Source organism: Euleptes europaea, chromosome 5, assembly GCF_029931775.1.
Source record: "Euleptes europaea isolate rEulEur1 chromosome 5, rEulEur1.hap1, whole genome shotgun sequence".
Classification (NCBI taxonomy): domain Eukaryota; kingdom Metazoa; phylum Chordata; class Lepidosauria; order Squamata; family Sphaerodactylidae; genus Euleptes; species Euleptes europaea.
Genome location: NC_079316.1, coordinates 33,888,487 through 33,904,387, shown reverse-complemented (window position 1 = coordinate 33,904,387; position 15,901 = coordinate 33,888,487). Strand labels below are relative to the sequence as shown.

The 15,901-nt window shown below is 43.3% G+C and overlaps 1 protein-coding gene across 1 annotated transcript in view; it reads right to left on the bottom strand.

The window, feature by feature from the left end:
* SLC9A9 (solute carrier family 9 member A9) overlaps positions 1-15,901 on the bottom strand; it is a 349,626-nt gene that overhangs the window by 327,091 nt on the left and 6,634 nt on the right. The window contains exons 2-4 of the mRNA XM_056849656.1: positions 9,864-10,066; positions 6,062-6,139; positions 3,476-3,552 (exon numbers count right to left, since the gene is read on the bottom strand). Coding sequence (XP_056705634.1) covers positions 3,476-3,552; positions 6,062-6,139; positions 9,864-10,066 — 358 coding nt within the window. The remainder of the gene's footprint in view (positions 1-3,475; positions 3,553-6,061; positions 6,140-9,863; positions 10,067-15,901) is intronic.

Below are 15,901 nucleotides of genomic sequence, written 5' to 3'. Positions count from 1 at the left end.
TCACTTGTGGGTTTCCCCAGAAGGGATGTCACACAATAGCAGATAAAACCCTTAAGCCCCTCCACCCGATTCCCAGTAGCTAGCAACCCTCATACAGTCTCAGCTGACTAATATGATTAATTAGTGATTAATGATTAATGAACAAATCAATTTAAGCAAAGGATAAAATCAGATAAGTATGTATGTGGGTATGAATGGATGTCTTACAGATTAGCTTTCAGGAGAGACCAGATGTGAGGCATGAAAAGTCTGGGTGTCCCACACATCACACAGACTGAGCTCAAGAAAGAGGAACTTCACGGGGGTGATGAAGGGACAGTTCAAATTCAGGCAATAAGTTGTTGCAGCCTTGAGCAACAGTTCCTGACCTGACCAGTGCTGGCTTCCTTGACAGGATGTATTGACTAGGAAATTGTAGTGTTGCAATTTTGCAAGGCAGCTTGCAGAAGTTTGGCTTTGTGCAAAGATGGGTAGGCCTAGTGGTCAACTACCATAATAGCAAAAAGAAGGCTAAGAATGTTTGGGAAAAGGTGACCCTCAAGGAGGGTGTAAAAATTTGGAAGTGTCCTAAATAATTGTGCAAAGTCCCCCAACAGGGCAATAACAGGGAAGGAGGAGACCAACAAGACAATAACAGGGAAGATGATTGAGTCAGTCCTGCCTCACTACAATTATTAACAGCAGACTTGGACTAATTGAGTTCTACTGTCCCCCATGCTTGCTTCATAACTGCTGTTCTCAGCAGGCAATTTTTAAATGGACAATTAAATCAGTCAGAGTTTATATAAATCAGACATAAATAAATGCTATATATAACAAATCCTACATTTTGGTGTTTAAGTGGTATCTACTGACAGTAGTGATTGGTTTGAACTGGCAGCATCTTTGTGCTAGAGCAGTTTTTCAAAAACCTGACCCAGGCCTTCATCATGCATGAACCAAACAGACTGGGTGACTGGCTTACAGCTGATCAGCACAGTTGAACACAGTAAGTTCACAGTGAAATGTGTAGCATCCCTAGCATATTATTCTCGGTTTACAGACAGTGATAGTTTAAATTACCAGCAAAATGTGACATCTGTCAAATGTCAAATTGCAAGCGTTGTTTCTAGATTCCCTTTGGTGTTAAATGTCTCGCTTTTCATCATTTTATTCTTAGGAAACAGATCCGGCTGTATTCTTGGTTTCTGGAGCTAAGTGCCAACATGTTTTCAAATTGTGAAGTCTACAAATTATACACTCAAATCTCCCTCCAAGGGATGGAAGAAAGGAAAATTCAAGCAAACCTCCCAAACTCAAGAAGTATGTAGGAAAAGGTGAAGCTGAATGAAGTCTAGTTTTCAATCCACTTGATGCTGGAGTGGAACATTTTACACAGCACTCAACTCCGGATGAATGACCTTTCCACTCAAGCCAAGTAGGCCAGAGTGGGGTATTGTGAATAAATGAATGTGAACCACATTTTAGTTAGAGTCCATGAATGTGTTCTTGGATTTGCAGCATAGGAGAAATCAAGCAAAACCAAAGGATAAACCCCAAGCCAAACAGATATAAATAATTTCTTCATATGCTTGGTTCATCCTGGCTGTGACTGAGGACAGTTTAAGACAGAGGATCAGGGAACTGAGGGCTGATCTGAGTGATTCTCATATGTAGACCTGTAGTATTCATTGGAACATGATCATTTCATTGGCAATTAATTCCTCTTTTCATACTAGTGGTTGGAACATAAGTGGATTTTATCGGGTGTCATTTATTCATATACTTCCTGCATTGTGCAAGCGGTTGGACTAGACCCTGGAGGTCCTTTCCAACTCTATGTTGTTATGATTCTATGATATTAAGCCCCCTGTTGGTAAATAGACTGAATGTCTCACATTCTCTTAATGTTTCCTATTTATTGAACAATTGTTTGCCTCAGATATTGGACTTGGTGGCACAGTTTTTAAAGCTTGTTTTAAAAGCCTGCCAAACAGTTAATTAGATAGCAGCATCAACAAACAGTGCCCTGACCTGGATGGCCCAGGCTAGCCTGATCTCGTCAGATCTCAGAAGTTAAGCAGGGTCATCCTGGTTAGTATTTGGATGGGAGACCACCAAAAAATGCCAGGGTTGCTGTGCAGCGAAGGCACTGGCAAACCACCTCTGTTAGTCTCTTGCCATGAAAACCCCAAAAGGGGTCACCATAAGTCGGCTGCGACTTGACATCACTTTACACACACACACATCAACAAACAGTACTACTCGATGTAACTATCTTTTAACCTTACTATAATGGCCACCTTTTAATATTTCCATTCCTTTTGTAATCTTTTGTATTGTGTTTTTATGTCAATAAAGGAATGATGATGATGATTCTATGATTCTATGACAGCAAGTAGTGTGTTGGATTGGCCATTAAGGCCACTGGGAAAAGTCCAGGTGAGCTGATGCCTGAGGGGTGGATGCTAGCTGCTCTTCCTCCCTTCTCCCCCTCTCCATTACTGGGTGAGGTCCTTTTCCAAGGCCATTTTTGCCTCCCAATCTGACCCTAACAAGGACTGTCAATTTTTATGTTGATCAAACAACAACATAACAATTGAACACTATAAATCTAGTCATAAGGAGGTAGCAAACATTGATGGAATTCTGTACATCAGCTCGAGATGCCAGTCCTGGCCTAGAAGCCTTCAGTGGAGGACAGGGTAATCCATGATGGACATGGATAAGGAAGAGATAACTAAATATAAACTATATAAACTAAATATAAAAGTTATTGTGACCCTCTTCAAAGAGTAGTATAAAAAAGGAGCAATGGCCACAAATTTCCCCCAAGGAGACAGTACTGAGTCTATGTATTTTTTCATTGTGCTTGATATCATATTGCTTCAGCTCCATCATACTAGAACGCCTATCAAATGGGATTGGAAAGGGCAATCAGTCAGATATTGCAGCTTATTTCTGAACCTGAAAACTCTGGTAGCCATTCCAAAAGCAGACACGCATTCAATGATTCCACTTAGACATCACATGTATAAATGAACAGAAAAGGAAATGAAACAGGAAACCTTCCCACATCATTTCTCAAAACAATTGATATCGCAGGATATTAAATCTTTTTGAAACAAAACATCTTCATTCTCGTGGGCAGAACACACATGGACAAAGCAGCAGTATAAGAACTACAACACACATAACTCAGTGTGAATATGAGTGAGACACATGTATGTGAAAACATTCTAATTCAACTAAAGAATGTATCATATTGCATGAACTGATATGCAACCTAAGGAACCTGCCAGATTTGAAATAGGAGATAAATATTTCATAGAAATCTGCTACTGAGGATCATGAAATGGACAACAGAATTCCTTTAGCAGGTATGGCACATATCTGCATACCAGTTTGACATCAGCAACATACATATTGGATCTTGTCAAAAATATACATAAAATCAATCTTGTTAAAAAAGCAATGCTTTGTGCATTCCACTTACCCTATCACTATACAAGAAATTGCAGTCCCCAAGAAGGCATATGTTAGTACTGATCCCAAGTTGCGAAAAAAATGTCTCTGTAGAAAGGAAAAGAATTTTTAAAAATTGTAAAGTGTTATTAAACAAACCAATCTATGCTTGGCCATCAAAAACAAAATTCTAGCACCAAAGATCTCTATTGTAAAGCCTTTTTAAAATATTTCTATGAATTGCTATTAATGAGTGCTTAACCTGAATTCTTAAGTTTGGGAGGTCTCAAGCAAGTAATATCAGAATCCTTTACATACCATATATACTCGCGTATAAGCCGAGTTTTTCAGCCCAAAAAAAGGGCAGAAAAAGCCGAACTCGGCTTATACGCGGGTCAATACGGGAGGGGAGGGGAGGGAGGAGGGAGGGGGGAACTTACCACCACCGCCTTTCCCCGGCCAGGAGCGGCCTCCAGAGGCCCCCTGCGGCTGCAGGGAGGCCGCTCAGCCGCCCCCGCTGTCTTTTCCTGGCTGGGAGCGGCCTCCAGAGGCCCCCTGCGGCCGCAGGGAGGCTGCTCAGCCGCCCCCGCTGCCTTCTCCCGGCAGGGAGCGGCTTCCAGAGGACCCCTGCGGCCGCAGGGAGGCCGCGCCGCCGCCGGGCCTGCGCCACTTCCCGCCGCCAGGAGAAGCCTAGGGGGCCTCCTGCAGCTGCAGGAAGGCCGCCCCCGCCGGATCCGCCGCTTCCCGCTGCCAGGAGCCTGGTCAGGTAAGCCTGCGGGGGGGGGGAGGGGTTATAAGCCGACCCTCAGCTTATACGCGGGTGCCTAATTTTTCCCCATTTGGGGGGAGAAATTAGGCACCTCGGCTTATACGCGGGTCGGTTTATACACGGGTATCTACGGTAGCTATAAAAGCTGGCTAGTGAAATCACTAGTAGTTCATACAGCAGATTAAGCAGATTTGAAAAGAGAGACCAATAAAATTCAAGCTGCATATTTTTCCACAATAAATGTTACAAGTACATCTTAACGGTTCATAAAATAAAAAATAATTGGGGGAAGAGAGAAAAAATATGCTCAGAAAAACAAATCATAAGGAATATTGTGCATAGGAGAGTTAAATTGCCCCAGATTTTAATTTTAGCAGTTATGTTGCAAATTAGATTTTACATACCCATTTTAGTGTGTTGTGTGCAATGTTAACTGGTAAGCAATAGAAGGTGTGCTGTTTTTGTGGACACAGCTGTACATACTATCGTAGTAAATTGGGCCACAGTTTGTAAACAGCAGTCTTTTGATGAGTAAGTAGATCTCCCAACTTGTGGGTGTATGTAATGTCCCACTTTTCTCCTACACAGGGGATCCAAAGTGGCTTACAAAATAAATTGCTCATCAACAATATAAATGTAAACAAAAGCACACAACTCAACAAGCACTCAGTCCTATCTGATGAACAGAATTAGGAGCTGGTTTGCACACATGGCCCAGATCAGTTATGACTTGTTCAGGGATAGAGCCTAGTGATTTTATGTGGATCAAAAAGTGCAGCCTGGCAGATTCTGGTGTATCAATGATGGGACCTGTGTATTGGAGTGTTCAGTCAAGAGGGAGAAAATGTAAAAGCCCCAGGTCAAATACCTGGCATTAGATTCAACCAGCTTTTCAGCGGGTGACCTTTGACTATTTGAAAAAGTTAAAAAGCTGGGCTGATGGAACCTAAATGGACAAATAAACATGTGGGCTATAGTAAGGAGAGGAACTGAATGGGAATAAGTGAAAAAGCTGGCTGGATCCAACCTCTGGTTTATTTTAGTCAACAAAATGCCTAAATTTGAGGGAAAAATATCAAGTGGTCAGGTAAAAAACCAAATTGTTGGTAAAATTTAGTTATATGAATGAAACATGATTGAATTCATAATGAAAATGGGAATCTAAAGGATGTCTTGCAATTGGGAATAGTTTCCTTATTCTTGTCTTTGATTTCTGTAGGTCCTGAATTTCAATCAAAAGCACTTTCTGATTGGTAGTTTTACAGCGCATTCCTGAGAGGAATGCCTGCTCCGGGCTTAGGAGGCAAACTAGCAGCACTGCCTCCTAAGGAGGTTTCGGCACTGCCGAAACCTCTACCCAATGCAAAAAAACCGTGCAACCCTCATAGGTGGCATATCGCAACAACAAAAAAGAGGCGTTCCTGAGCCGAAATGGCTCAGGAGGCCGACTAATGTTGACCCCGCCTCCCCGGCCGGCGCCGGAAAGCCCCAGGAATGCCTTCCGGGATGCCGGAATGCCTTTCGGCTTGCTGCCGCGGTCTGTGCCAGCGGCCAGATGCTGGCAAGAGGCTCCGGCGGTGGCCAGGCCCAGTGCTGCCGTGGCGGCGGCTGGGGACCAGCAGCCGGGCCTGCACGCTGGCGCTGGGGCCACTCACGCAGGCATGGACCTTCAGGGTGCCAGCAGTGTGGGCCCTTGCACCGGCATGCACCATTGCCGGCCTCCTAAGGCCTTTCGGCACAGCCGCCGGCGCATCTCAGGAATGCACCATCTGAAATCTATCTGGTTAACCCTCTAGATCAACAGTTTCATCAGATCTCCTACTTCAGATGAAAGGAGAAACCACCTACTTTCTTTAAACTGTATCCAGCATGAAATATAATAGGAGGTAGTAAAACGTTGAAGAAGATTGAAGGATCAAAGGTCATCTGTCAGAAAATACAAAGACACATGATAAGAAACATAATCAGTCATCAGGAATTATGTCTTTTACAAGCATCACATTTTACTGTTCATCAAATCTTCAGCAGATAGTGGCTACTTTACATTTTGTTGAGTGGTAACTCCTGGTGACTCATTCCTACGTAACAGCTGCAATGTGTGGAATCAGTTTGCACACAGCCACAAACCCACTTAAACTGGTTCACAGAGGTGTTTGCAATTGCCCTGTTTTGTGTGCAGTTGCCTCTGCTTGTAATGTATCCAGAAGTTCTGTTTCTTCTTCTGCTCACTCATCTTTGGATCATCACACCTAGGTCTGTTTGCATTTGCTGTCATGCCTCTTCCCCTTCTTGCACAGCACCTGTCCCTTACAGATATGAACACCAGTCATCTTCTCTGGCTGACTTTCTGTCAAGTTGACACAGGCACTGTTCGTGAAGGGGCTTTACCACTGCAAGCACAATGTACAACACAATCTTTGCTCTCACACGGTAAGTTAGCTCTTTTCTCTACACCTGCATGTTAATTAATTTAAATGTGTGCACATTTGGCATCTGCGCAATGGGAAGGAACTCTTTCCTCACAACCACATGGCAGCTGTGGCCTCAGAATACCTGAGAAAGTGAGAAGCGTTTGTGTGTGTGATATAATGCTGAACAGCACAAACATGCTATCTGGGTCTGAATCCTAGCTTTCTATATTGACGAAAGTGGAATTCCACAAAAGTTCATGTGCCTCCACTAAGAAGCAGTAGTTTTTCTAGAACAGAAGTTCTTTGCCATCATTTGTCCACTACGGTACTTAATTAAAGCATTTGGAAATTTTAGTCATGGGTGTTTCTATTAATCACCAGCAACATCCTGCAGTCCTTCATTATTCTTTCTATTCCCATCAGGGCTGGTAAGATAGGAATTGGTGCCATGGCAATGGAACAAATATCCATGCAACGCTCCTGTTTCCCCTAAAGAGCTGAAGCTTAGTCTAGGCAGGAAAGATGAAACCATGACTCTTTCATTTGTTATTGTACCATAAAGCCCAGACAGTGATACAAATATCACATACCCAGCCTTTTCAGACCCCCAGAAGTTGTCTTCCTAAGCATGCTATTGTCACCACCATCATCCTGATGTCACCAGTGAGGTCTATGACTAAATAAAGATGTTAGGACTTCAGATCTCATATAATTGTATGCGAATAGGTTAAATAATATAAGATGCCTGAGTAACTTTTAAAAAGAAGAAGAGTTGGTTTTTATACCCTGATTTTCTCTACCTTTAAGGAGTCTCAAATCGGCTTACTATCACCTTCCATTCCTCTCCCCACAACAGACACCTTGTGAGGTAGGTAGGGCTGAGAGAGTTCAGAGAAAACTGTGACTGGCCCAAGGTCACCCAGATGGCTTCATGTGTAGGAGTGGGGAAACAAACCCAGTTTACCAGATTAGATTCAGCAGCTCATGTCGAGGGGTGGGGAATCAAACCTGCTTCTCTAGATTAAAGTCCCCTGTTTTTAAACACTACACCATGCTGGCTCAATGCATAGTATAAAAGATGAGTTGGCTGAACCCTCCACCCTATATATCAGCTTTTTAAAAGATTAACTCACAATATTATTAATATAGAGTGTGCCACTGAGCTTACGAGGAAGACAAAGATACTACATTGAGGTTCCAATAATAAAGCATGCCCATGAGAATTCTCATGCAAGGAGTGCAGAAACATCAGAATTTTGATTGTGAATCAACAGTTACTGTGAATAGCCACATGAATTTTCTTAAGGGAAGCCACCAATTATTATTATGTATTAAGGGAAGCCACCAATAAAACCTGACTTTTCATTACCTACAAGTGATCCCGCTTTGTTCCCAGTACAAGTACCCATAAGGCATCATGATGGCAGCGTGTAGGAGGAAAGGTTCCAGGCACATGGTACTGTGGTTTGGATCCTATGATTGTGTTCTGCATGTGCTATGCATATAGTAGCTTGTTTTCTTAGCTGCTGGTATTTCCATTTGCGCAAGATCAATGGTTGTCAATTAGCCTTGCACAAATGGAAGTACTAGCAGCAAAGGAAAGTGAACTATGCTGTGGCCGGAGTGAAACATGTGTGGAATGTGGCCATAGGAACCCTGTGTATTTGACTTCTTCCTTAAAGGACGAAGTACATGCTTTGTGGAAAGGAGAATGCTAGTATTTCATGAGATGAAGCCCAAATGATGTGCAAATTTTTGTTAGTGCAGTACATACTTTTGGCTGCAATGTTACTGCCACTTTTGTAGGAGTAAGCCCCACTGAATAACACAGGATTTAGACCTGCTTAGGATTGCTCCCTTTTGTCACTGATCTCAGCATAATTAAAACCACAGTGTTTACTCTTATCCTTAGTTTCAGTAGGCCATTGTACAAAAACAACCCTTCTAGACAATTGTTATTTTTGATAAATCACTGAAATTCCCTGGACCCTCAGTAAGTTCTGCTAGATGAATTTTTAAAAGTGAGAGCATGTGCTACACAATAGCCTGTGGTTCCTTTGTTCTGACAAAGTGCCTTTCCGTTATGAGGTTACAATAATGGATGAATTATTTAGGTGCATAACAATACAGACTGACTACAAAATGACTTCCTTCATTTTCTGTCCAACAGATAGCTCAACTCAATAAACAGGAAGTGAGAGCTCAGCAAATTTTTCTGCCGTTCTGCTTACTTTGAATTATTTAACTAATGTGGTTGGCCAATAACAGCAAGTGGTAAATTTGGCTGTCCTGACAACTTTAAGGGGGGGGGGGCGGGAGTTGGAGAAAGAATTTCCATCACTTTGTCTTCTCAAGCCACAGCCTCAAATGCCCCATTAACCTGGGAATTAATTAATTAACCAAAAGAATACAGTCACATTCTATAGGCATGCCCATAAATACAACAGAAAAGATGGGAACTGGAAACCTGGGATGGTACAAACCAACTACAAAAAACTGGATGTATTTGGAGTAGCTCCCACCACCTAAAAAGCAAGACAGACAACTATGCTTGGGAACTGATGCACATTGGTTTGGATTTTTCAGAGCTGCTTCATGTAGGGTTGCCAATCTCCACATGGGGCCTGGAGATCCCCTGGAATTACGACTGATTTCTACACAACAGAGCTCAGCTCCCATGAAGAAAATGGAAGCTTTAGAGGGTGAACTCTATGGCATTATACCCCGCTAAGCTCCCTCACCCTCCCCAGTCTCCACTCCCAAATCTCCAGGAATTTCCCAACCCAGGGTTGGCAACCCTAGCTCCACAAATGACAGCACCTTCCCCCCCATATGAACTGCAGTGAACACTTCAAAATGACAAATTTCCTGTATGGGAAATCCTAATGGGTATAAAATAATATGCAACCTCCGAGTAGATTTTACTCACATCCATTTCTTAACATATATATGTACTGGGAAGCTGTGATTGGCAGGTCTGAAGTAAGCCATCTTACTAAAACAAAGATCATCTCATCCATTGCTCTTGAATATTTAATTCACGAGTAGAATCAGCTAACAGCACCTCAGTTAAGTTAGCTCAAGTTTCTCCTCATAGACACAGTGCATTCCTAAGGAGAGTTACTCCAGTCTAAGCCCATTGAAATGAATGGGCTTAGACTGGAGTAACTCTCCTTAGGAATTCACTGTTACAGTCAATCAGAAAGCTCGCTTGCTTTTTGGAGGAAGACAAGCCTTACCTTTTGTAGCATCACATTGCCTTGGTGTGCGTTGACGTTATGCCGGCTGATTTCCCTTTTGTATTGATACTCATAGACTTGATTTGTGATATTAACAAGCAGAGTGGGTGGGCCAACTTTGAGCTGCTCACAATCGTAGACAGTTCCATTCTCAAGATCAGACGGTGCCGTTGCATACCGCAGAATTAATCCCATGATGAGACCTGAAGAGAAAAAAAGAAAGGGATGTTCTAATAATCAGTGGAGAAAAAAAATATATACCAGCATTTCTTGTTGTACCCACCATGCTGATGAGAAATATTACCCTTAGCTTAGGAATACTTTAGGATCACTTTGGCACTTTTTCTTTCCTTTTGAAATTTAGTCATATTGAGAATTCCATGGAGAGATTACAGATATCTTCACAGAAATTATATATGACCAATTCATTCATGTCCCTGGAGGTCACAGTTCTGAGGTTCCATAGTATATGGATATATGGCATGCCCAGAACCCTGAAGGAATAGGCTACAGTGCTGATAGGAATCCTGTGATCAAGGTTATGTGTATTTTGTATTAAAAAATACTCTGTGTCAACATAACCCCAAATCCTTTAAAAAAAAAAAAAAACAGCATTGGCTTATAAATTGTACATACATTTACTCATATTGTACAATCTCTTGTGCTTTGTTTTATTTGTGGGAAGGGTCACCCTCTGCCATACTCTGAAGCTACTGCTCACTGAACCACTGGCAATCGTATTCAATCCCTTCCTATGAATTTCAGGGTTTTTATATTCAGTGTGCCTGCACATTTGCATCCTCGTCTTCACAATGCCAGAAATGTGCTTTTATGTTTAAAAAAAGCAATGAGATCCCTAGGATTCCTGATGCAATGTTTTGGGATTGTGAAATCATAGAATACATTCATCTCTGCCCGTGATGAGGATGATGAGGCATTGGTTGACCCATTCCATCTCCTTTCAGTGGTTTTCTTTGCTCCTAGCTTTTCTTTTCTGGGGGACTGGGTCAGAATAATTATGGCTGCAGTCCTGAGGACCACTTTCCTAGAAGGATTTAGGATTGCTCCCTTCATAACATAGCAACAGCATGACAAAAAATCAGGACCAGGAACCAGTGGCAAATGAAGTAGGATAGACAAATAAGGAAAGAAGCAAAATAGAAGCAAAAGAAAAAAGAAAAGTTGGAATGTATTGCTGTGGATGTATGCCTGAAGCAAGCCTTAAAAATGGACAACCTTGCCCTCCCATCACCTGCCAGTGGCTGGGAATGGGGGGCTGGCAACCCTAGGCTTGCTGAACAACAGAATTATTATGTTCCTCAGGATGTAGGTAAGCATCTAAATACCCTAAGCCCTGTCCCCGCTATATATAGCGAAATCTTTAATATAAGCCAAACGACACTTGTAGTGGAAACAGGCCTCATGCAAGCTTCTTGTGTATTCTGTGGGATGGAAGGGTAAGGGTGGCATAAAAACGGGCTATGAAAACTGTCAAATGAGACAATTAGTTCAAAATCCAAGAGTCAGACCCTGGGCCTGGGGGTGGGGAGGAAATGTAGAACACCAGTCTTCCAAAAAATGAAAAGACCTAATAATGGTATGAAGAAATGGTATGAAAAAGTTCACCCAGGTAAAAGAAAAGCTGACATTCTTACCTAGCCAAAAGACAATTCCATGAAATAAATTCTATCCCCCAAATGCCCTTTAGACGCATTTTTAATCCTAGTTTCACTGCTCCAAATTCCTGTCAAACTGTGCTAGGCCAGGTCGTCTTGGGTTACTGCTGGCTACTGGTCTTGAGAGCAGGCTGTTATTTCAGGAATGCAGGAATCCGGGGGAGTCCCGCCAGGAGCTGGAAACCAAAATAAAGTCGGTGTGCAGAGGGGAAGTCAAAAGTCCAGTCCAAGGGTCAGAAGTCCGTTTATCAAAGTCTAGGAGAGTCAGCAACAAAAGTCAGAGATCCTTTTGCAACAATTGCTGTCGCAACATCTGTCTGGGTTTAAGCTGTTTCTCTTTGCCTTAGTTCTCCTCCTCAGACAACTCACAGTCTTGGAGGCGTCTCCTTAGTGCCTGTAGGCACACACTTCTCCTTTTACTTTGCAACTCCATTCTCCCTTTTAGCCTGTGCTGTTGAGTGGCTCCAGGTGAGGTGGGTCCTGCTTCTGTGGAGTTACAGCTGCATCTGGTTGTGCCGAAGGAGGTGATTCTGTGTTTACTTCCAATTCCTCAGCAGGGCTGGTGTTTACTCCTACCTGTTGTCCTTCGCCCTGCCCTGCATTCTCAGCTGCCTGAGGTGCAATGCCCGTTATTTCTCCCTGCTCAGGCTCTTCCTCGGACGATACTTCACCTGTTGAAGTCTGGGCCATGACACAAACATTGGTGTACTTGTGACTGCATAGTTAATGTGAAATGTATGGTGTTTGCTCCTAAGCAAGAGCGTTTAGGATCAGGCTGCTAGTCTCCATGCTACCTCTGCCACCTGGAACCCACGTCACCGATGCTGTAAGATTTTGCCCATCTCAGAGAAATCCTAGAGCAGAGAAGATCCCCAACCTTTTTGAGCTTGTGGGCACCTTTGGAATTCTGACACAGAATGATGGGAACAACCACAGAACGGCTACTGCAGGATGCAGAGTCAACCGCAAAATGTCAGGGAGTGAGGTTATGCATAACTCTAATACTAACTCTTTGACATTACATACAGAAGCTCTGCTTAACAGGATGCCTTTATAAATGAACATATTGTTAAAAAATATTTTCTTATGGGCACACAGGCTGTGAAGATTTTTGTACTGTGGTGGCAGCTGCTGCCCAAGAAATGTTTTGGGGGCAGGGATCGGTACAGCCAAGCATATCTCCAGTAGCCTATCAGAAGCTCCAATCTTCTCCCAAAGCAGTTTGTCTTTATGTGCATTTGCATGGAATATGTAGTCAGCCCCTCAAACGAATACCCTGCACCATCAAACACAAGAAGGTGAGATCTTTCAAAATGCAACAAAGGTTATTGACACCCTCTGGGGAACACCACTACCCTCTGAAAAAATAATAATATACCAATAGGGTTGCCAACCTCCAGGTACTAGCTGGAGATCTCCTGCTATTACAACTGATCTCCAGCCGAAAGAAATCAGTTCACCTGGAGAAAATGGCTGCCTTGGCAATTGGACTCTATGGCATTGAAGTCCCTTCCCTCCCCAAACCCCTCCCCACTCAGGCTCCGCCCCCAAAACTCCGATGGTGAAAAGGGACCTGGCAACCCTATATACCAAGTCTGTTGTAACATGGGCCTGATTGCATAGAAATTCTGCGTGTTAGCAGAGCGCAGAGTGTACAAAGGCTATTGTGCACAGAGAAGCCCATCCATACCTCTGTGTGTGCCAGGAACAAAACTGCTAGGAGCCTTTTGTCTATTTAACTAATATACTTCATTTATTGTAGGAAATCCATTTCTGGGTAGGATATAGTTGCCTATCTATTCTAAATAACTAAGATGGAGGGAGATCCAGGACATGCGTCCTTCCCTCATGGTGGTAAGATGGAGAAGAAATGCCAGTGTGTGTGAGGAGGTGAGGAAGAAGCAGGAAGGAAGGAAGTTTCCCTAAGAGTAGCAATCTACACATCAAAGGGATAGGTCAGAGCAGTAGAGAAAGGATGCCCCAGTGTCTTGTCCCCTCTATCTCTCTAACTCACTAGTCTTGTCCCCCTCTGGAGTCTGAGGTTAAGAGACAGCACAAAGTCCTTCACTTCCAACACTTAAGGACCACCAAGGAAGTCCAGGGTTGCTATGCAGAGGCAGGCAATGGCAAACCACCTCTTTTCATTGCTTTTCTTGAAAACCCTACAGGGTCTCCATAAGTTGGCTGTGACTTGAGAGACTTTCCCCCACCAAGCTCCACTGAATAACATGGGACTTACTTCTGATTAGACCTGCTTAGAATTGCTCCCTTCAAATGGCAACATTCGGGAACGTTAACAGCTTAAAATCACTGTATTTCAACCTCCATCAATATAAAAATAAACTGTTCCAGGAGAGGCTCCAGCATGAGGGTGGTGAGGTAAAATTTATTATCACTTGATACTGCTGAACTTGAAATCAACAAGCATAGGGATCGGTTTTCTCACTATCTAATATGTGGTCTGTTTACCAGGTGCACTATGCATCCTGTGGCTGTAACAGGAGGGGGGTTCACTGACTCTGACTGGGTCTGGAATTCATTTGTGTATTAATAAATATTGAAAATGGTCTGCAGCAAATGCAATATATGAGAGACTTTAAGTACAGCAGATGTTGTTAATCAATATTGTCAGGTCACTAATGGAGCTCTTGATCTGTGGCAGCTCCCTAAGGAATTGAATATAAATACATTTAAATCCAGAGATTAGAAAAATGAACGAATGCCCCATATGAGGACCCATTAGAGACAATTGCCGCAGCACTAATTTTAACTCTCACTTGAGCAGTTAAGTCCAATGGTCAAATTTCAAAAGTATTCACCCTTTCTCTAAGATCAGGGCAGCTAAAGTTCATACACATAAGACTTCAGTGCTTCAGCATGTTCCCACTGAATTCCACATAATGACTCGTGTGGTATAGTTTCTCTAAGACTGTGTAAGGTTGAGGTGGGGGAATCATATTTTTTGAAAAGCCCTCCCTGCATGCTGAAGGCTATTACATCAGGGAGCAACTTAGGTTAAACTGCTTCTTGGGGACGGATTGGCCATTAAGGCCACCAGGAAAAGTCCTGGTGGGCCGATGGCATGGGGGCCACCCCCAGGCCTGAGGGGGCACCCCAGCCCCAAGTGAGGGACAGCCCTTACCACATGTGGGGCAGGTGAGCCACCACCAGTGTGGTAAGCCAGCAGCCCTCACCCCTTGTGGAGGCTGCACAAGCTACCCACAATCAGCCAATATGGTAAGTAGGGTTGCCAGGTCCCTCTTTGCCTCTGGTGGGAGGTTTTTGGGGTGGAGCCTGAGGAGGGGAGGGACTTCAATGCCATAAAGTTCAATTGCCAAAACGGCCATTTTCTCCAGGTGAACTGATCTCTATCGGCTGAAGAGTCCATCTTCCGAAGCGGTGAACTGATCTCTATTGCCTGGAGATAAGTTGTAATCCCAAGAGATCTCCAGCCACCACCTGGCAACCCTTGTGGTTAGGCTTAAAGTAGCATGAAAGAATAGTACTCTGCTCTTCCAGAAAACAGAGGGCGGGAGGGAGAGTGCACATGCACAAGGGATCAAGGTGTTTACCAAGGAGAACCACTCAAGGGCATCTTGCACTTGGTTGAGGACAGTGAAGGTTTTCCATACTGCTGGCCTCCCCTTCTCTCCCTCCTCCTCCATCTCGGCTATTTCCCACTAATAGTAAAAACTGTTATTGCTGCTCTGGTTATTATGATGTTATTATTTGCTGCTGTGATAGTAAGGGTGCCTGCTTTTACTGTTGTATTTTATGTAATTACAGACTGGTTTTAGATTGTTTTTAAAAGGTTGTGAGCTGCTATGAGCCTGGCTTGGTCAGAAAAAGGCGGCCTAAAAATAAAATCAATCAAATCTTAGCTAAGGACATTCAGCGTACTTTCACATTGTAGTTGATCAGTTACAGACCTGAACTTTGAAAAGGCAGCATCCTTGATTCTTGTTTCAAAGGTCCTCAACTGTAACTTCACTGATCTACATAGTAAGTTCTGCAGCACATGCTCAAGGGTCTGTATGAACATATCTTAGCTTGCAATCAACAATGCAAGAGGATGAAGATATCTATTTTGCAGTCTGTCTTATACTTGTAAAGACTAGTAAAATCTCCAGCCAGCGTGGTATAGTGGTTAAGAGTGGTGGACTCTGATCTGGAGAACCAGGTTTGATTCCCCATTTCTCCACATGAGTGGCAACACTAATCTAGTGAACTGGGTTGGTTTCCCCACTCCTACACATGAAGCCAGCTGGGTGACCTTAGAGCTCTCTCAGCCCCACCCACCTCACAGGGTGTCTACAGCGGGGAGGGGAAGGGAAGGTGATTGTAAGCTGGTTTGATTCTTCC